At 42.3% G+C, this 22146-nt stretch overlaps 1 protein-coding gene across 2 annotated transcripts in view; it reads left to right on the plus strand.

Annotated features, from left to right (window-relative positions):
• The window catches only part of CPAMD8 (C3 and PZP like alpha-2-macroglobulin domain containing 8), a 132289-nt gene that overhangs the window by 56702 nt on the left and 53441 nt on the right, over positions 1 to 22146 (plus strand). For both annotated transcript variants that reach the window (XM_054013324.1, XM_054013323.1), the window contains 12 exons: positions 236 to 463; positions 645 to 815; positions 1342 to 1470; positions 3825 to 4014; positions 5895 to 6067; positions 6179 to 6328; positions 6459 to 6620; positions 8791 to 8933; positions 10291 to 10353; positions 14734 to 14965; positions 15683 to 15836; positions 17256 to 17398. In XM_054013324.1, coding sequence (XP_053869299.1) covers positions 236 to 463; positions 645 to 815; positions 1342 to 1470; positions 3825 to 4014; positions 5895 to 6067; positions 6179 to 6328; positions 6459 to 6620; positions 8791 to 8933; positions 10291 to 10353; positions 14734 to 14965; positions 15683 to 15836; positions 17256 to 17398 — 1938 coding nt within the window. The remainder of the gene's footprint in view (positions 1 to 235; positions 464 to 644; positions 816 to 1341; positions 1471 to 3824; positions 4015 to 5894; positions 6068 to 6178; positions 6329 to 6458; positions 6621 to 8790; positions 8934 to 10290; positions 10354 to 14733; positions 14966 to 15682; positions 15837 to 17255; positions 17399 to 22146) is intronic.

The raw sequence follows: 22146 nt of genomic DNA on the forward strand, positions 1-22146 counted from the left end.
GATGGAGGTTGGGGCAGTGTTATCACAGATTATGGATGAAGAACACACAAAATATGTTGCTGGTTGTTTTTTCCCTTAGGGAATGTGTCCCCATACCCAAGGCCCTTTAAAATAAAACAAAAAAATATCCCATCACCCCCCCAAAGAAAGCAACCCCATGTTCTGTATTTGACCAGAAACACTTTTGTAACTGCACATGCTGAGTAATGTTTTCCTTCCCCGGCCTGGCTGGTAGATTGATGGCTCTGCTGTTTTCGATGTGTGTGTGAGAGACATGATGCCAGCTGATGTCCCAGAGCATTTCCGAGGCACGGTCAATATTTGGGCCACTGTGACCAGCTCTGATGGGAGCAAGCAGGTCACGTTTGATGACTCAACACCTGTTCAGAAACAGCTGATTGACATCAAGTACACTAAGGATACTAGGAAGCAGTTCAAACCTGGCCTACCCTACAAAGGGAAGGTAAGATAGGGGATATGGGGACACTCAGGGTGGGTGATAAAAAGGGTATATAGGCAATTTATCCTAATGTGTTATACACCATGTGCTGAGATGTTCCTTTTATCTGGTGCTGAGTTTTATAACTATATGGAATTGCTAATAACATGAAATGGCTTGTTTTATTAATTAAATGACTGTTTAGGTAGAAGTCACTTACCCTGATGGGAGCCCTGCTGACGGGGTCACAATTCGAATCAAAGCTGAGTTAACTCCAAAGGATAACGTTTACACAAGTGAACTGGTATCCAGAAGTGGCTTGGTGGAGTTTGAAATCCCCTCTATTCCTACAGCTGCCCAGTATGTCTGGCTGGAGGTGGGCAAAAGCTCTTTATAGGATTAATGGGCTTTAATAGAGCTAATCTTGTCAAACGTGCACTTTGTGAATTGGTGCTAAAAATGGGAAATCAGTCAGTGACCTGAAGAAGAGCTCTGTGTGAGCTTGAAAGCTTGTCTCTTTCACCAACAATAAAAGATATTACCTCACCCACCTTGTCTCTGTAGTGACACTGGGAAACTTCTTAGCTCAGACTTAAACTTTCACCTTTGAACTGTAGTGAATATTTATCCAACCCCATATTGCCGATAGAACTGATGATAATGATAATAACAGGATAGAGTTGTCTGCTCTAAGTAGATCAAATACAGTGTGGCATTAAGAGTAAGCTTCAAACATCTCAGTAGAAAGTGAGTGTATTATCACAGTACTTTAAAGATAACAAAAGAGAAAGTGGGAGGGGTCAGTGTCTGGAATGGGAATGGTGGTGACGACTGCATGATGGGGAGGGACAGGAGCCCAGTTTTCTATGTGTGAATAACATTCAGATGCATTTTTTCTTAAGACCAAAGTGACAGCAATTGATGGGAAACCTGCAGGGGACCAATATCTGCCAAACTACTTGTCTATCAGCAGCTGGTACTCTCCTAGCAAGTGCCATATCCAGCTCCAAGCACCAGACAAGCCTTTCAAGGTAGGACAGCTTCATGTTACATTATGATAACATCTGCATTTCTTGGTTCATTCATACTTGTTGTCCTAATGAAGTATTTCCAGATATATCTGGGGGCCATAGCATATTATTGTATCCACAGCAGACCTTAAGAGGCTTCACTTTAGACACTGACCCGTCTTTAGCCATGACCTACTTCACTACTTGGTGCTGCCCTGCCTTACCTGCCCCTGAGAATGTACCATGTTTCCTAAAGGGGTGGGTGAAGAGAGAGTTTTGATCCCCAGTGGAGACCTACTGCACTCCAGAGCTCAGATCACAAACTAACTCCCCACACCCTAAAGTCTGTATGAATTGGATAGTAAAAATGACAATGATATTAAGATTTTGGTTCAAATCAACAAATGCCAATTGATTTGAAGTGAAGCCAGAGTGGGATGAATTAATCATCTAATTCTCAGATTGGAACTATCTAGTCTCCTTGGAATTAAGAGTCTGAATCCCAGCAGTATCAATTCAGTCCTTTACCTCCCAAAAGTAAATAAATCGAGCATCTTGTAGTTTTCTATTAGAGAGGGTGATGACTTTTGGGGGGAGACCCTAAAAACTGAGCTTCCCTTCTGTGTGTAAAAGTTTTCATGATATGTATACTAAGAGTAGATTTGTCCATAGCCAGAATTTCTCACCTTTTTGTTGTGCTGATCACCATTTAAGTGCTGCTCTCCACCCCCAGAAGAGGCTGCACGTCAGTGATGGGTTTGTATACATGCTTTGTAAAGTACTTTGGGATCTGGTGGTCCATATATCTGACCTACTACTATATAATCAGCAGGCCTAGTAGGCTGAGTTTCAGAGTCAGTGTAGTCAAATAAGGGAGTTTTATGGTTGCATTTCATGGCAGTTTAATGGCTAATTAATCTTTTACAAGATTTCTGAGGTATGGAAAGGGGATTACGCACTACTAATCTGAACACATTGTTCTTATTATAACCTGATTAGAACTAATTCTGCTGTGGGAAAGCAGGGAATTGTGTGACCAGCTGATGTGGGAACCATTTCTTCAGCTCTGCCAGTTCTTACTGGGTGTTCCAATTAACTACATATTTTTTTCATGAACAGTTTCATCATTTTGCTCTCAGAAACTCTAAATGCCTCAAATATTTAACATCATAAGGCTCTTCTCTCTGGATCCTTCTGCATTTTCACTGCATTTAACCATTTGGTGGCTTTTCACTTCCCTGTGCCACTGTTTTGGTTTGCACCATGTGCATGCAGTAGGGAGGTGGGACTATTAGCACTTAAGAGAGAGGCTTCTCAAAATATTTCCCTGGGATTCAGGTTTGTTACTCCATTTTCAGCATTAATGGAACATGATTTTGTACCTTAAATGGGTGAGGATGGCTGGGAGCTGCAGACGGTTCTGTGTGTGGGGAAATAGGGCCTCGCGATAACACGTATTAGTTCCCAAATCCCAAAAGGAAGAAGCTTGTATTGCAGATGAAGTGCTCCTCTGCCCCACAGAAGGCACCGTCAGCCAGTGACAAGTCAGTGACTCCCAGGCCTTGAAAAGATGCTGCCTAAGACTGACCTGTCCTGTGGGGCATGGCAGTGGTGACAGCCAACCCTCAAAGAACTCCCTCCCTCATGGGAGTTCCTGTCAGGACAGTAGTCCTGGGTAGGGTACAGCCTGCTCTTTTCCACCTACTGGAAGTGCAGAGACAGTGCAGGAAACAAGTGCACTGCTTTGAAACCTCTTGCAGATACTAGGTGTATCTGCCTGGGAAAGGGAAGCACCCTTCATGTCTGTCTGTTTGATGTGGCTCATAGAGTCAACATCATAAATTAACTTTCTTCCCAGTTCAGATTTTCCTGATTTATTTCAGGACAGGCCTGTTGTGTATAAATTAGCATCTGCACGTTACAGTAATTACCATGTGTAATCTCAATTAAACAGCAGAGCCCATATTACACCTCCTCCCTGCTCCTTTACTGTGAGATCTGAACCTTGTAAAGGGGTGTCTAAAATTCAACCCATTCTCACAGCTGCTCTGTGCCAAAGTCCTTATCCCTCAGGATTCCAGAGATTCCTTTATTCCTTACACTAATCCATATAGCTCCTGCACCTCATCCTCCTGTTAGACTCCCAGGGACCAATGTGCTGCCCACAGGTGCTCCTTTGTCATGGGGGGAATACACCAGAGTGTTCAGTGTGAATGTAACAGTCTCTTTAGCCTGTGAGCTGCTTAGGGTAAGAGCCATGTCTTGTGTGTGATGCTCATCCCCAACTGCAGTTCCATGCTTTACAGATAATAAGAAGGGTCTGCAGTGTTCATTATAACAAACCTGACCCTTGGCTGCTATGTCTTTTTGCTCAGGTGGGAGAGGAGGCCCAGATCGCAGTGAAGTCCACGTGTCCATGTAATTTCACTCTACATTACGAAGTTGCATCGCGAGGTAATATTGTCCTTTCAGGGCTGCAGCCTGGTAACATCACACAGCAAAGGAGCAAAAGAGCCACGTTCCCCTTTGATAAGAACATCCATGTCACTCATTTCCCAGGAACAGGTCAGTAGCTAAAATCCTAACCTAGCAACAAAAGTGCTAATCCTTTCCCTTATCTAGAATGAGGGCTTCCCTCTTAGTGAAGACAAACCTGCTTATTGTTAAGCCCCTTAGCTGTTCCTTGCTCATGCAAAAGGGCACAGATGAATGCGTGGAAGGGTGCACATTAAATTTTATGCACACTTTGACATATAAAGTTCATTTACTATAAATGGTAAATCTGCTCTTACCCTCATATTGCTTAGGGCATGGGATATGCTGTGCCTGGCAGGGCTGGGGTGGTAGGGATAGGACTGCTAGGCCTGGTAGCGCTCAGATGGGAGGAAGGAGACCAGGCATGGTAGTGCTGGGGGAGAAAATGACCAGGGATGCTGGGCCTAGTAGCAATTGGAGATATGGAGGTGTGGAGAGAAAAGGATGCTGGCAACTGGTAGTACATGAGGGGAAAGAGATGCTGGGCTTGGTAATGCTCAGGGCAGGATGGGGGAAGTGTAACACTGAGGGGTTTTCAGAATGGAGAGAGGTAAATAGTGGTGTCCCCCAGGGGTCTGTACTGGAACCAGTGCTGTTCAACATATTCATAAATTAGCTGGAAAAAGGGGTAAACAGTGAGGTGTCAAAATTTGCAGAGGATACAAAATTACTTAAGATAGTTAAGTCCAAAGCAGGCCGCAAAGAATTCAGAGGGATTTCACAAAACTGGGTGATTGGGCATCAAAATGGCAGATGAAATTCAGTCTTAATAAATGCAAAATAATGCACATTGGAAAATATAGACCCAACGATACAAAGTGATGGGGACTAAATTACCTGGTATTACTCAAGAAAGAGATCTTGGAGTTATGGATACTTCTCTGAAAACATCTGCTTAATGTGCAGCAGCAGTCAAAAAAGCTAACCATGTTAGAAACCATTAGGAAAGGGATAGTTAATAAGACAGAAAATATCATAATTCCACTATATAAATCCATGGTATGCCCCCACCTTGAATACTGCATGCATTTCTGATCACCGTATCTCAAAAAAAGATATATTAGAATTGGAAAAGGTAAAGAGAAGGGCAACAAAAATTATTTAAGGGTATGAAACAGCTTCCATATGAGGAGAGACTAAAAAGACTGGGACTTTTCGGCTTGGAAAAGAGATGACTAACAGGGAATATGATAGAGGTCTATAAAATCATGAATGGTGTGGAAAAAGTGGATAAGGAAATGTTATTTACCTGCTCATGTAACACAAGAACCAGGGGTCACCCAATTAAATTAACAGACAGCAAGTTTAAAACAAACATAAGGAAATATTTCTTCACACAATGCACAGGCAACCTGTGGAACTCGTTACCAGGGGATGTTGTGAAGACCAAAAGTATAATTGGGTTTAAAAAATAATTAGATAAGTTAATGGAAGATAAGTCTGTCAGTGGCTATTAGCCAAGATGCTCAGGGATGCAACCCCATGCTCTCAGTGTCCTTAGCCTGTAACTGCCAGAAGCTGGGAGTGGACAGCAGGGGATGGATCACTCAATAATCACCCTGTTCCCTTCATTCCTTCTGAGGCATCTGGCATTGACCACTGTTGGAAGACAGGATACTGGGCTAGATGGACCATTGGTCGGACTCAGTATGGCCGTTCTTATGGGGCAGGAGGCACAGAGAGATGTTGTGGATGTGGGAGGGGGCACAGATGAATGCTGGGCCTGGTAGCACTTGGTTGGGGAGAAGAACACTGAGCCTGGTAGTATGTTGAGATGGGACATGGACAGATGCCGGACCTGGTAGCAGATGGGGGGGCTGCAGGGGAGGACACCAGGTCTGGTCGTACTCGTGGGTGGGGGACACTGCCTTTAACAAATAACTATGTGCTTTGTACAATTTGTTATTTAGCACCTACCAACCCCCCTGCAACGGAGGTTGAAGTCTGCATGACCTTCCTCCATTTCATGGTGGCTCACAGCATGGCTCCTCTGGGCCGTCTCTTGGTGTATTACGTCAGGGAGAATGGAGAAGGGGTCACAGACAGTCTGCAATTCACTGTCAAGTCCTCCTTTGAAAACCAGGTATCAGCAGCACTGCCAGTGGAGCGGAGAGGATGGCCTCTCTTGTTACTCTTTGTAGTTTTGTCATCTGAACATTGTGTGAGATAATGAGGGTTTTATTTAAATACCTAGGTTTCAGTGGCACTTTCAGCAAATGAGACAAGGCCTGGTGATGTTGTGAACCTCAAGATTAAAGCCGCGAAGGGAAGCTGTGTCTGCATTGCCACGGTGGATAAGAGCGTCTACCTTCTCAAGACAGGTTTTCAGCTGACATCCACCCAGGTGAGATAGAGCTCAAGGCTCTGTCTCATTCTTTCCTGGCACTCCCACCTGTCCACTCAATGAACAGGGAGCTGCAGTGAAGCACAGTGTACTTAGGGATGTGATGGTAACTTCTCTTCTCTCTGTTCAGGTTTTCCAGGAGCTGGCAGAGTATGATGTTTCTGATGCCTTTGGGGCTCCCAAGGAAGAAGGGCATTTCTGGTGGCCAGGCATGTCCTCACGCAGACGCCGCCGCTCCTCTGTCTTTCCCTGGCACTGGGATATCACCAAAGATGCCCGCTTTGCATTTACAGTAAGAAGCATCCATCTGTGCTCTCGCTCTGACTTCTCTGTCAGCTGTCTGTGTGATACATTCACATTGTTAAAGAACAACCACCTCCATTTGCATAAGACTGTTTGGCATCTTAGGCCAGACTTTCAAAAGAGCTCAGTACATTAGGTCTGGGCCACAAGTGTCATAATGGGACCTGTTGAGTGCTGATCTTTTTTTTTTTAAATCTGACCCACAGAGAGTATAGCAATGAGTGCTATGTATATAGATGCTTAGAGAGAGAGCGGCAGTAACAATTAGCAGAACTTCCTGCTCTGTAAAGGAGAGTCTTTTTAGGAAAAAATTTCCTGAAGTTTGCTAATGTTTGAATTAGAAAAGGAATGAAGGTACAGACCTATGGGTATCTTCTAACTAAGTCTTTTAAGATAAGCTTGCTCAAGATAAGCACTAATCAATATGAGGTCTACTGGGGCCTGTTCTCCTGCTGACTTAGAGTGATGGCATAATGATTCCCTACATTAATTCTGGTGGGAAATGTACATGCCCCTTGACATAATGAGATGTGATCCTGTTCATAAAAACATGCCTGACTGTGCTACTCTGCTCACTAAAGAACAAGAAGAGAGAAATTAAATTCTAATAAATCCTGCCCATCTCCAGACAGGGGAGTCAGGTCTTGGTGTAAACCATTCACAGAGATAATCTAAATTTTGTAAGGGGCTCCACTGTCAGCCTCATGGGTTCCCATTTCTGCCGTCCCTATTATGGCTGCACATAGTCTCATCCTTGCCTGTATCTCTGCTCTCATTCCTTTACCTCCAGGGCTGCTGGAACAATGTGTATAGTAGGGGTGCTGAGAGCCATTGAACCAAACTATAAACCCTGTATATGATGGAAATTACTTAAAACCAACACCCCTAGTTTTCAGCATCTATGTACCTCCCTCAGGGCCGGCACAACCCATTAGGCGACCTAAGCGGTCGCCTAGGGTACTACAATTTGGGGGGTGGCGACCGCGGCGGTATTTTGGTGGCAGGACCTTCCGCCGCCTCTGTGGGGGGCGGCATTTCGGGGCAGGACCTTCCACCGCCTAGGGCAGCAGAAAAGCTGGCGGCGCTCCTGACCTCCCTCCTCCAAATCCTGCTCCTTGCTCCCTGTGGTCATCCTAACTCTCTTGGCTTCCTGCTCCTTTTGTCTCCTTTCCACATGCTTGGTTTAATGTCTTTTGTTGTGCTGTCCTTACCCTCAACAGTTTCCTGCCCTATCCACCAACACGTTTTCCCTTTCTTACCAACTCATTTCTAACCCTTTCTTTACACCTGCTTCTGGAGGAATCCACTCATGTTTTTCTTTCCCTGAACTGTTCTTTCTTGTCTTCCTCTCCTCTTTCCTCTCCAGGGTGTATGGTCTTGGGGTAGGGCCCATGTATGTGCTTGTAAATTGCTGTGTATGCTTGTGGAGCCATATAAATTATTTTAAATAATAATCAGATCTAAAAGAGAACAAAGCACGTGTTCCCTTTGGTGCCTGGACACAGGAGCAGATGTATCTCAAGGTCACAGCTGCAGGGTCACATGCTGGTTATCTTAAAAATAAATGCACAAAAGTAGAGCTGACAGACAATTTTCTCATCCCCTTTATGTTTTTTATTGTAAAACTATGTGGGCAGCTTCTATTCTGCCTGGTGTCACTATTGGAACTGGGTTTGTGATAGCCGGGATGAGAGTCTCCTGGTAACTAAAGGGGTGGGGTAGAGACAGAACAATTTGGGAGTTTTTAAACTCCTGCTATGACCAGTGATTAATCCTTCTAGAGCAGAAAGGAACTATAGATGTATGTATATCTCCTAATATGTGTATGTATATATATATAAAACCTAGCCATGTTTAATTTTTCACCTACAGTTACTTGAAAATTATACATACAACTCCTTCTGTTAGATATTTGTGAAATGCATTTTCCAAACATTCCCAGAACTCTCTGGGGAGTCTGCTTCCCTCCATGTCCATCTCCTCCCTCCTCCCAAAAAAGTTGTGAGCCATTTTTTATTTTCCATAAACGTTAACAAAAATTCAAATTAGTTTTCCTCTATAAATACTTTGGACAAGCTGATGCCATTTGGGAAAGTTCACCGTTGTGCATGCTGAATGTTTTTCTATTGTTGGGTTGTTGTTTTTTTGTTGTTGTCTAGGAAACTGGTTTGGTTGTGATGACTGATTTAGTCAGTCTAAACCACAGACAGAATGGAGGCATGTATACAGATGAGGCCGTGCCAGCCTTTCAGCCTCACACTGGGACACTGGTAGCTACAATGCATTCTAAGATTGTACCCAGGTAACATTGTGTAAGGTTTTGTGTGTGTTTGTAATTCACACTGAGTACAATATTTCTCACAGCTCTGTTTTATCAGGAAACTCCTCAGGTTAGTCAAAGGGAGAGAAAATTGTGAGAGTGTCCAGAAAGAACTAACAGAACTAGGTAACTGGACAACACAGTGGTAGATGGACTTCAGCATAGACCCGTACAAAGTAATGCACCTTGGAAAGACCTGTTAAACTCCTTGCACACACTGACTGGCTCTGCATTAATTGTCGCTTCTTAGGAAAGACAACTCAACATCATTCTGGACAGTGGGGACAGATAACAGCTCGGTTTGCAGTGGGTAGTTAAAGCAAGCGAGATGCCAGACTGTATGAAGAAGGGATGAGGGAGTAATATGGAAAGTATGATAATGCTGTAAATTGACAGTATGTCCTCTTGGATGTTGCACTAAGTGCTGATCCCCCTCATATCAAAATAGCTTCAGGAGACTCAGAAAACATCCAGAGGATGATAATGGAAGCAGTTAGAGGCATCGGGGGAAGGAAGAAAGAAGGGGACTGTACAATGTGAGGATGCAGAGACAAGGACTAGTCAATGTGGCAAGGGAACGGCTAGAGGAGATATGGGAGTGGAAAAATAGTAACTACTACAAAATAGGCCAGTTTGGGGAAGCCTGTCTGCCCCCTTTCCATAACCTAAGAAAAAGAGGATGATCGTTGACATTAAAAGATACATGTTATTTGTCTTCTTTCAGCCTCTTTGCCTGGGGATTGGGGTAATTGTATGAAAGAACTCACAATTTATTCTGAGCTAATGGTTTTATGTATTTTATTCTTATACCCAGAATGTTTTGATAGGAACATTGTTATATTTTAAAAGAAATAAATAAGTGTGTGTGTGTGTGTGTGTGTGTGTGTGTGTACACATAAATATCTATATGTATTTCCAAATATAACAATGTACCTATATATAATATATATGGAAGACCCATATTCAATTCCCTGCTTCTCCACAGACTTCATGTGTAGCCTTGGGTATATCATTTAGCCTCTCTGTTCCTCACTTCCCATCTGTGAAATGGGGATTCACAGGGGAATTGTGGAGATAAATACATTACAGATTGTGAAGCACTTTGAGATCTACTGATGAAAAGTGCTATATAAAGAGAGAAGTATTATTTATTATTACTTATTATTTTAAATAATATCCTACTAGTGGACCCTTGGTTTGTCTAATTGTGGTGATTACCATGCTCCTGGGTCAAGATATGAGCTGTATTCAAGTGATATCATTAATTTATTTATTCTTCTCTTGTAACCCTCTGTCTCATTAAAATAGTTTATTGCTGAAGATTTATTTCTTGTTTTAGAGCAGAGAAGAAAAAAAGAACATTCTTCCCTGAAACATGGATTTGGCACTGCCTCAATGTCAGGTATCTATGGGGAACTTTTCTGCTGGTATCCAGTGGTTTGTGCAGAATCCTGTGAAGATTTTAGTTCACCTGGAGAATAATGTCCCTACATGACAGTCTCTGCCTCACATAACCCTTTAAAACCAACTAAGTGCTGCAACCATATCCTCTGACTTTTACCCGTACTTTCCTCAGAATCTGTTCTTTATAACAGAATCTATTCCCCAGATTAAAGGGATAGCTCAGTGGTTTGAGCATTGGCTTGCTAAACCCAGGGTTGTGAGTTCAATCCTTGAAGGGACCACTTAGGGATCTGGGGCAAAAATCAGTCTTTGGTCCTGCTAGTGAAGGCAGGCGGCTGGACTCGATGACCTTTCAAGGTCCCTTCCAGTTCTAGGAGATAGGATATCTCCATTAAAAAAAAAAAATCTATTCTTGAAGCTTATTGCCACACCTGCGGTCATAACTGTCTGCGACAGCAATAACAACAAGGAGTCTGGTGGCACCTTAAAGACTAGACTCCTTGTTGTTTTTGTAGATACAGACTAACACGGCTACCCCCTGATATGCGACAGCAATGTCTTCCCCATAGCAACTCACCATAGTGTCATAAACGGAGGATTCTAACTGCAGAGAGGGAACAGCAACCAGGGACTGCCATGTACATTTCTAGCTTTTGCCCACTCAGTGCCAGTGGCCAGACTGACTTGCAGATACACCTGGGATTTAATCACTAGTGAAATTTACTAGTTAAACACATGACACTATTTGTTGGCTATAATAACATCTCTGTAGATCATGCACCTAGGTTGTTCACTATAAAGTTGTGCTGCACTTGTCAAAATGTCGTCTGTGAGCCACTGGTGGCCTGCAGAACACTTTGCTGGTGATCTGCAGAGAGCTACTGGATCACATGGTAGTAGGTCTTTGTTTCAATGTGTTAACCTGTGTTAAAATAAAGCTAAAAACACATTGAGTACTTCCCTAGTATTAATTCCTCATGTGAGCAATTGCTGCAGTTGCCACGGGAATGTTATGCAAATGTGAATGCGAGGAGAGATGGTTTGCGTTATTGTTAATGGGGTGAGAGGTTTCCATGAGACAAGCTCTCTACTAGGATGTGGTCCATCCTATCAGGATGCTGGAGTAGTGTGAGACATCATTCAAAATGTGGGCAGCACTGAGCATCTCTAAGGAGGAAATAAGTATTGACTATGAAGCCTAATTCAAGAAAATTCCTCTGCCCATCCACCGGGATGTGCAGGGTCACAGAAGGTCATTTTTCAAGGCTCCCATGGATTACTGTGACAAGAAGCCCAAATTGATGTTTTTTTAATTTTTGCTGCTTTCTGTGTGTGATGTGTTGAGATATCGCCTGGACAGCTGTGTCTCTAAAGTCGTTGCTCAATATTGCTAAGCACTAGTGAGCGCTCGACATTGATTTAGCATGTCAACCTAACACTGCACAAAACCCCTCCTTTCACTTTCCATTTTGTGTAGGGGTATCCCCAAAATAATCTAAACTCATTGCCCAGTAAATTACAGCCTGTTTCTGGCACAACCAGTGCCACAAAAATTAATAAATAGATGACTAATCCCTCCCAGAGGCAGGAAAGCTTGGGATAGGAAATGTGAGGCAGATTTTCAAGGGCTTCTCCAAGTTTGAAAGTAAACTTCACTCCCAGTGAATGTTTATAAATTAAATTTGACAGGAATTTGCAGCAAGTGCATTCAAATCTGTTCAATTGAGCATGAAATATGCTTTGTAAAAATACACAAAGAATTCCAGAAGTGCCTGTTTGCCCCAGCCTGCTGAAGCCCAGTTAATTATAAGTGGGAGACTGTGGAATAAAAAGATGCAGATTGCATTTTCTCCCCCTCATTTCACTATAAATAACCAAGTCGAACATTGGCTGATTTCCACTCCCTTGAATATTAAGAATTTTTTCTTCTATCATTTATAATTAAAATATACACTTCTTAAAAAAGAAACAATGTCTAATGTCGACTTCCCAAACCGATTCTAAAAATTCCTAGAGCCTAGTTGAAGTGTCTAATGGCTGGAAATATGTGTATACCTTGGCCCCTCGCCCAGAAGAGTAAGTGCCCTCATGTGTGAAAATAATATGTTAATGCTGGTTATGGGCTGAAATCCCAGTGGAAAGAACATCAGCTGCAACAAATTGTCTGGTTAAAGAGTCTGGAATGTTGCCAGCTCTGAAGCTGGGATGCACTTCCGCTGATTCTCCAGGGCTATGGTTTATGTTGCAGGTACCAACTTTCCAGCTCTCATTATGGTTGCAAACTTTTTATTAGACATTAAGAAAATAATGTGCTTGAAAGAGGTTAAAATAATATGGAACTGCTGAGCCAAGTGAATTTCCCAGGCTCTGAATAATAGGAAGGTCCCTGTGCTATTCTGTGTAACTTGATCTGGAGAGCTGTCTTCACAGGACAGGGCACTAGAGACTGGCAGACCATAGCACAGGATTACCAAGGACACACTGAGTCTAGGTTTTCTTGATTCATTTGTTTTGTGTTAATGTTTCCCTGTTGGGATTTCCATAGAGGCTCCATGTCTGCAAAATGCTGAGGGGATCTGGCAGCAGGTGAAGCTTCCTTCACTTCACACATCTGCAATTTTTAATTGATTGTTCAGCTCAGCGTTGTTCTTGTTTCTTTGGATACCTAATTCTATTGTGAAATCTGGCAAATATGATCATATTATTTAACTCAGTTAACAGGCCAGTATTTTACTGGCACCATCAGTTAGGTTACCAGTTAAATATTTCTGATAACTAATGGATAGAAATAAATATTTACACAAATATTACTATATTAAAGAACAAAACTATCCAATCAGATAGCAGCTTCAATCAAGAGATAATCTCTCATTCCATTTTACAATATCTTTTTGGATTTGGCTGCTTTTTAAGACCTGCGTGGTCAATGCAACTTGTTCAAGTGTCTGCTTAAGAACTCAAAGGACTCTTCTGATGTAGGGCTTTTACTGGACCTTTGTTTTTCTCTCTCTCTTTCTTCAATGGCAATTGCATGACTGCAACAAATAGAAAAGTAACCTGAAATCTGTCTGTAGCCTTGGTCACTTGTGTAACACGCATTAGCTAATCCAGTTCCAGGCACTTCCCAATCCCATTAATTGCTGGCTCTTTTCTGAAATGAAATGTTTCTTTCTTTTGAAATAAAGGTAATTTTAAACACCCAAGTTAATGCAAAGCCCAATTTAACTTTTAATACTTGGAGTCATACAAACCAATACACAATACTCTGCCTCATTTCCTAACTGTGGTGTTAACACAGCATCATAACAAACGATTTAAAAGCTGTTTATAAGGAACATATTAAAATACATGCTTCATCAGTTTTAAAAATTGGCTAGCCCATGCGGAATAGGAGAGTGTTTAACTCTTTGTACTTAAGTCTCTTCTGGGATATCCCCAGTGAATCAGCAGGTATCATGTTGTGAGAAGGCAGTATGACATGCGGAGGAGACCACCTGTGCTTATTCTGAGGTCTCTCTCACTCTTTCTCCTAGTAACATGCCAGCTGAGATGTAGGTTCTTCTCAAAAGGTGCTAGAACTAGCAGCATGTGCATCAGGCTCTGGGAAGGAAATAAGAACTCCAGAGAGAGCCTCCTTCGGTGTGTACTTGTAATGGCACCAATCATCTTGCTAACTGATCCATGAAATAGCTTTTGTTCTTGCTTTAGAAGAAAATGTCTGTCCGTCCTTTCAGTCATGGCCAAAGCTCCTTTGTGGGAGAAAGGGAGTGAATGCTGCAGGATGATGTTGAATCCTGATTTTAACAAAGCATGAAGAATGTTAGATGGCAGAATACTGGGACGGACGCACTGTGATACACTCGGACACAGTTCCCGATGTGGCACTGCAAATATAACAGGTTCCAACAAAGACTACTTTTATTTCACTATTTGTTGGATAAACCAATTTACTCCTTCTCTTTCTTACTTAATACAGACCTTGGCCTCTAAGGAAAGTGATTCTATTGCCAGGGAGCAAATGCCTGTAAAGCTTTTAATCCAGGAAGGATTTAGAAGTTAGATGCCATGTTACCAACTGTACTGCATATTAGCGAGTAACTGCTCACCTGCTCCATGCACATACAGCTCTTGGTTACAGCAGAGGTCCCAAAAGAGCTGACCTCTAGCAAGAGGAGAATCCAGCTTTGCAGCCTTTGATCTCCTGGTGTACAAAGCGTAGCTGAAAGCCCTGACACTCCTGAGTCATATATTATACTATATTATGGACTTGGATTGGGAGGGAATTCCCCACAGTGTTTAGCTCTGTGAGCTTGAGCCATGTTCAAATGTATCTCATTGAGCTGGACAGCCCAAGTTATTCCTTTATTCTTTTTGGCAGTGATGTATCAGGAGAAGCACAGCTGCATGTGGAAGTGCCTGACTCAATCACTACATGGATAACAGAGGCTGTGGGCCTGTCTGAGAAGAAAGGGCTGGGACTTGCCAAACAAACGGAACTGAAGACATTTAAACCTTTCTTCATCGATTTCACCCTGCCCTATCATGTCATCCGTGGGGAGCAGACCAAAATCCCGCTGACTGTCTACAATTACCTGGCTGTCTGCATAGAGGTAACAGCATCTTTTTTCTTTCTTCTTTTTTTTTTTTTTTTAACTCATTGCCAAGACACTGAATTTGGTTCTGTCATCAAGGATCATGTTCTAGGTATGATGATTGCAGATTCATGGTCAGTAAGGCATTTGGATGCCATGAAGATGAGTGCAATATACATACTGAGAGAGAAGAATGTATTAGTTTGTACTATTAGTGAAAGTAGCTGCTTTATTTTATTTACTTTTGACAAATGCAACATCCTGAATGGTCCTTGCAATACTTTAAAACCCAAATAGTGGAAAAGTCTTTGGTAGACTATCAGAAAATTCCCGTTGAAGCGTGGGGAAGAGCTTGATTCTTAGTTAGAAAATTGCTTTAAGTAGTTTACCAGAGATGAGATGCCTGCTACGGATGGACATTTGAGAACCTCTCTTTCCTAAACATACTCTTTCTGGCTCCAGTGCTCTTTTACAATCATAAGCCAGATATAGATGGTTAGATTTAGAAATGAACATACACAAGTAAAGTCAGCATATATCCCTTTACATTTTATAGAGTCACTGCACTGAAGCTAAATCTGCTGTTTAAATCTCCTCTAAGAAATACATTTGATTCATGTGATATGTATGTTATGTGTTTGTTGAACATGCTGTGATATTTGGGTTTTGTGTCAGTTACTGTCATTATTACTAATCTGATTTGCATCAAATGCAATTAAATAATTGTTTTCACAGGTTCATGTGAAGATTTCAGTTCCAAAAGGCATAAAGTTTGTTGGACATCCTGGGAAACACCATCTGACAAGAAAGAAGTGTGTGGCCCCTGGAAAGGCCAAACCCACCTCCATAGTTCTGTCCTTCAGTGAGCTTGGACTAAGCAACATCACAGGTACTGTAGAGTTATAAATCCTTCTGTGCTGGAGTGCCTGATGGAATTTTGCAAAGCATTTCCCTTCTCCTCACTGCAGAAGATCCCCTCAGGTTCAGAGCTAGCTGAATCATTCACTGTGAATAATACTTCCTGCAGATTTAGCCCTTTTTTCCTATTTGTGAGCTGATCCCAATTTTCTACAAATGGATCCTACATTATCTGATGAGGTTCAACAAGGACAAGTGCAGAGTCCTGCACTTAGGACGGAAGAATCCCATACACTGCTACAGACTAGGGACCAAATGGCTAGGCAGCAGTTCTGCAGAAAAGGACCTAGGGGTCACAGTGGACGAGAAGCTGGATATGAGTCGACAGTGTGGCCTTGTTGCCAAGAAGGCTAATGGCATTTTGGGCTGTATAAGTAGGGGCATTGTCAGCAGATTGAGGGACGTGATCATTCCCCTCTGTTTGGCATTAGTGAGGCCTCATCTGGAATACTGTGTCCAGTTTTGGGCCCCACATTACAAGAAGGATGTGGAAAAATTGGAAAGAGTCCAGCGGAGAGCAACAAAAATGATTAGGGGACTGGAGCACATGACTTATGAAGAGAGGCTGAGGGAACTGGGATTGTTTAGTCTGCAGAAGAGAAGAACGAGGGGTGATTTGATAGCTGCTTTCAACTACCTGAAATGGGGTTTCAAAGAGGATGGATCTAGACTGTTTTCAGTGGTACCAGATGACAGAACAAGGAGTAATGGTCTCAAGTTGCAGTGGGGGAGGTTTAGGTTGGATATTAGGAAAAACTTTTTCACTAGGAGGGTGGTGAAGCACTGGAATGGGTTACCTAGGAAGGTGGTGGAATCTCCTTCCTTAGAGGTTTTTAACATCAGGCTTGACGAAGCCCTGGCTGGGATGATTTATTTGGGGATTGGTCCTGCTTTGAGCAGGGGGTTGGACGAGATGACCTACGGAGGTCCCTTCCAACCCTGATATTCTATTCTATGATTCTATGATAAGGATTCACTGAGGAGTTTGTGTGAACAAACTTCTGGCTATTCCCTTTTACTTCACTTTTTGTTATTTGTGATGTGTGGTCACCTGTTGTGTTGCGTAGTTACTGATTGTATGACGAAAAGTTTAAAATAGGAAACTAATAAATAATCCACAATCCTATACACCCATTCAAGCAAATAATCATTGGTGCAAAAATTCATGAATCTTAGAATTAGTAAAGACTTTCCCCAATACCCAGAGGTTGTCCAAATATTTATGGACTGAGAATAATATGACCCCACAACTAATAATGACTTTTATTTATAGAACACTTCTTGTGACCTCTACTCAGTTTAGAGCAATCCTGAATAGAGAAGTGTTTTAAGATGTTGAAGCTCCTGCTAAATTTAAATCTCTGCTTCCTCTTTTCTTTCTTTTACTTAGCAAAAGCATTTGCTTATGGTGGAACAAACTGCTGCCAGGATGGGATGCAGACCCTGAAGAATGGCAAGCACTCAGAGGACAATTACTTGGACAAAAGGACCCCAGTTGGGATAGACTATGTCCGGAGTAGTGTTATTATTGAGGTAAGAGGACATGATTCCATAACAATTCAGGAAAAAAACTAGGTGTCACTGGACAGTTCAGTGAAACTTTTAGTTTAGTCAAAACTAAATGGATTATAAGGAACTTCAAGGCAAGGTGATTTAGCAAAGCCAGGTGTGACCGAGCCACACAATGACAGATGAGATTAATTTAAGACCTGTTTTTGAGTACCAATTGATCAAATTGTTCCTTTTGATGTGGATTATCTTGTATTTTTCTACTATTATTATTATATAACTGCAGTGCTGAGACCTTACAACTGAGAATGAGACCCCATTGTGCTGGGTGTAAGAGACAGACTCTGCCTCAAACATTTTACAACATAGAATATGGGAGAAAGGAAAGATTATTATCCACATTTTTAGAAGCGATTAAGTGACTTGCTGAATATCACACAGGGAGTTTATGGCAGATTTGAGCCCAGGCCTCCTGAGTTCCAATCCAGTGCTTTAACCACAAAGCTGTCCATTCTCTCCAGTCTGCACTGAATTTAATCTATCACTCTGCTAACCTGTAGCCTAGTTTTATTAGGTCATAGAATCATAGAACTGGAAGGGACCTAGCGATGTCATCTAGTCCAGTCCCCTGCACTCTAAGTGTTTGCAGGACTAAGTATTATCTAGACCATCCCTGACAGGTGTTTGTCTAACCTGCTCTTAAAAATCTCCCATGATGGAGATTCCACAACCTCCCTATGCAATTTATTCCCGTGCTTAACCACTCTGACAGTTAGGAAGTTTTTCTCTCAGTCCCCTCTCAGTCTTCTCCTCTCCAGACTAAACAAACCCAATTTTTTCAATCTTCTCTCATAGGTCATGTTTTCTAGACCTTTAATTATTTTTGTTGCTCTTCTCTGGACTTTCTCCAATTTGTCCACATCTTTTCTGAAATGTGGCACCCAGAACTGGACACAATACTCCAGTTGAGGCCTAATCAGCACGGAGTAGAGTGAAAGAATTACTTCTCGTATCTTGCTTACAATACTCCTGCTAATACATCCCAGAATGATGTTTGCTATTTCTGCAAAGTGTTACATTGACTCATATTTAGCTTGTGATCCACTATGACCCCCAGATTCCTTTCTGCAGTACTCCTTCCTAGGCCGTCATTTCCCATTTTGTATGTGTGCAACTGATTGTTCCTTCCTAAGTGGAGTACTTTGCATTTGTCCTTATTGAATTTAATCATATTTACTTCAGATCATTTCTCCAGTTTGTCCAGATCATTTTTAATTTTAATCCTATCTTCCAAAGCACTTGCAACCCCTCCCAGCTTGGTATTGTCCGCAAACTTTATAAGTGTGCTCTGTATGCCATTATCTTAATCATTGATGAAGATATTGAACAAAACCGGACCCAGAACCGATCCTTGTGGGACCCACTCGTTATGCCCTTCCAGCATGACTTTGAACCACTGATACCTACTCTCTGGGAATGATTTTCCAACCTGTTATGCACCCACCTTATAGTAACTCCCCCATCGAGGTTATATTTCCCTAGTTTGTTTAAGAGAAGGTCATGCGAGACAGTATCAAAAGCTTTACTGAAGTCAAGATATACCACATCTACCACTTCCTCCCATCCACAAGGCTTGTTACCCTGTCAAAGAAAGCTATCGGGTTGGTTTGACATGATTTGTTCTTGACAAATCCATGCTGACTGTTATTTATCACCTTATTATTTTCTAGGTGTTTGCAAATTGATTGCTTAATTATTTGCTCCATTATCTTTCCGGGTACAGAAGTTAAGCTGACTGGTCTGTAATTCCCTGGGTTGTCCTTATTTCACTTTTTATAGATGGGCACTATATTTGCCCTTTTCCAGTCTTCTGGAATGTCTCCCGTCTTCCATGACTTTTCATAGATAATTGCTAATGTCTCCTCAGTCAGCTCCTTGAGTATTCTAGGATGCATTTCAGGCCCTGGTGATTTGAAGACATCTAACTTGTCTAAGTAATTTTTGACTTGTTCTTTCCCTATTTTAGACTCTAATCCTACCTCATTTTCACTGGAATTCACTATTTTAGATGTCCCATAGCCACTGAAAATTGCAACAAAGAAGTCATTAAGCACCTCTACCATTTCCACATTTTCTGTTATTGTCTTTCCCCCCTCATTGAGTAACGGGCCTACTCTGTCCTTGGTCTTCCTCTTGCTTCTAATGTATTTATAGAATGTTTTCTTGTTTCCTTTTATGTCACTAGCTAGTCTGATCTCCTTTTGTGCCTTGGCTTTTCTAATTTTGTCCCTATATACTTGTGTTGGTTGTTTATATTCTTCCTTTATAGTTGGACCGAGTTTCCACTTTTTGTAGGACTCTTTTTTTGAATTTTAGTTCATTGAAGATCTCCTGGTATTTTGAAGATCTCCCTTTATAGTTTCTCACAATCCTCTTTAATCTTTACTAATTTAAGTAATTGTGTGTCATCTGCAAAATTTTGCCACCTGGTTGTTCACCTACTTTTCCAGATCATTAATGAATATGTAAAATAACACTCTTCTTTTCTTGGTAATCCATCGAATCCGATTATGACAAATCTGTGCAGATCATCAGTTGTTGGTCTTATGGTGTGCCCTCTGGTGACTGTACAAGCCAATTCTATAGGTACACATTTTGCTGCAGATGGCGCATGGGAAGTTCGCGGGCAGTGGATTGTGCGCTGCTGATGCTCTGTGACATCGTTCGTGTGCCTCTTGTAGATGCCGGCAGCGGTCTTCCTCAAAGGTGATGCAGGTATTTCTGGCTGTTGCACGCCACTGTGTTCTGTCGCTGGCAGCGTCCTCAAGGTCCCTAGGTTTGATACTGCTGTAGTGCAGATTGGCTTTGATGGTGTCCTTGTAACGTTTCCGTGGACAACCTATATGCCAGATGCCCTGGGAGAGCTCACCATACAGAAGCTGGTGGGGGATTCTGTTGGCATCCATGCGGCTGACATGACCGGTCCAACATAGCTGTGACTTCATGATCATCATTTCGATGCTTGTCATCTGGGCTCTCTCGAGAACCTCGAGAATGGGCACTTTGTCTTGCCAGTGGATCTTCATGATGTTGCGGAGGCAGCGCATGTGAAATGCTTCAAGCTGCTTGATGTGACGCCTATATAGTGTCCATGTTTCGCACCCGTACAAAAGAGATGAAAGAACAACAGCTCTGTACACAAGCAGTTTTGTTGACATCCGGATATTGTGGTGATTTAAAACTTTGACACGCAGACAGCCAAGTGCCTGGCTTGCTTTGGATATTCGTGCATTGATCTCATTATCCAGTGATCCATCACTGGATATGACACTACCCAGATATTTAAAGTTCTCCACTACTTTCAGCTGAGTGCCGTCGATGGAGATACTTGGGACAGAAGCATTTGATCCAGGTGCAGGTTGATGGAGAACTTCTGTCTTTCCGAGGCTGATAGTTAGTCTGAAAAGTTGCGAGGCGTCAGCAAACTAGTTGACAATGTGCTGAAGATCATTTTCAGTGTGAGCCATGAGGGCACAGTCATCAGGAAAGAGTGCCTCACGAAGGAGTTTCTGCACTGTCTTAGTCTTTGCATTCAGGCGACGGAGGTCAAAAAGTGAACCATCATGCCGGTATTTCAAGTATATACCTCGGTCCAGATCTTTCAGTGCATGGTTAAGAACACATGCAAAGAACAGGTTAAATAGGACAGGAGCGAGAACACATCCTTGTTTCACGCCGTTGGTGATGTTAAAGGAGGCTGATGTGGCTCCATCAGACAATACTTTGCCTGTCATGCTGTCATGAAAAAGGCGTATAATCTGGACAAATTTTCTTGGGCAGCCAAGTCGTGTTAGAATGGTCCAAAGGGCTTCCCGGTTGACGGTATCAAACGCCTTTGTCAGATCTATGAAGACAGCATACAGGTGCATGTTCTGTTCAATGCACTTCTCTTGTATTTGTCTGACAGCAAACACCATGTCGACTGTGCTCCAGCCAGGTTGAAAACCACATTGACTTTCAGGTAGATTTGCCTCGGAAATACTGGCTATTAGGCGGTTCAAGATGATGCGGGCGATGATCTTCCCTCCAACAGAGAGGAGGGATATGCCTCTATAGTTTCCACATTCTGCTTTGCTGCCTTTGTTCTTGAAAAGAGAGACAATAGTAGCATCGCGAAGGTCCTGTGGTATGTTTTCATCCTCCCAGATGTTGATGATCACGCTGTGGAACGCTGCTAGTGCTGCTGGACCTGCTGCTTTATATATCTCTGCTGGTATCCCATCTTTTCCAGGAGCTTTCCCTGAACTCATCTGGCTAACAGCTTTCTTAATCTCATCTATAGTGGGCAGAAAGTCAAGATCTGTCAGAGCAGGTTGTTGTGGAATTTCATTAAGGACATTATTATTCACGGTTGATGGTCTATTGAGAAGGTTGCTAAAGTGTTCTCGCCATCTTTCGTTGATGCCTTCTTTATCTTTAATCAGCATTGTGTTGTCTAATGAGAGCAATGGGGTGGTCCTTGGTTTAAAGGGTCCATAGACAGTCTTAATAGCACTAAAGAACATCTTTAAGTGGTGGGTCTCAGCATAGTGCTCAATTTCTTTGGCTTTGCTCTCCCACCAGTTGTCTTGTATCTGACGGAGGTCTTTCTGTGTTTTGCTCTGAAGGTACTAGAAATGGTCCCGTTTAGAGACTGAGGAGGGGTCATTCTGCCATTCGATAAAGGCTTTTCTCTTTACTTCCAGTGCTGAGCATATTTCTTCTTGGTTCTC

This window comes from Malaclemys terrapin, chromosome 24, assembly GCF_027887155.1.
Source record: "Malaclemys terrapin pileata isolate rMalTer1 chromosome 24, rMalTer1.hap1, whole genome shotgun sequence".
NCBI lineage: Eukaryota > Metazoa > Chordata > Testudines > Emydidae > Malaclemys > Malaclemys terrapin.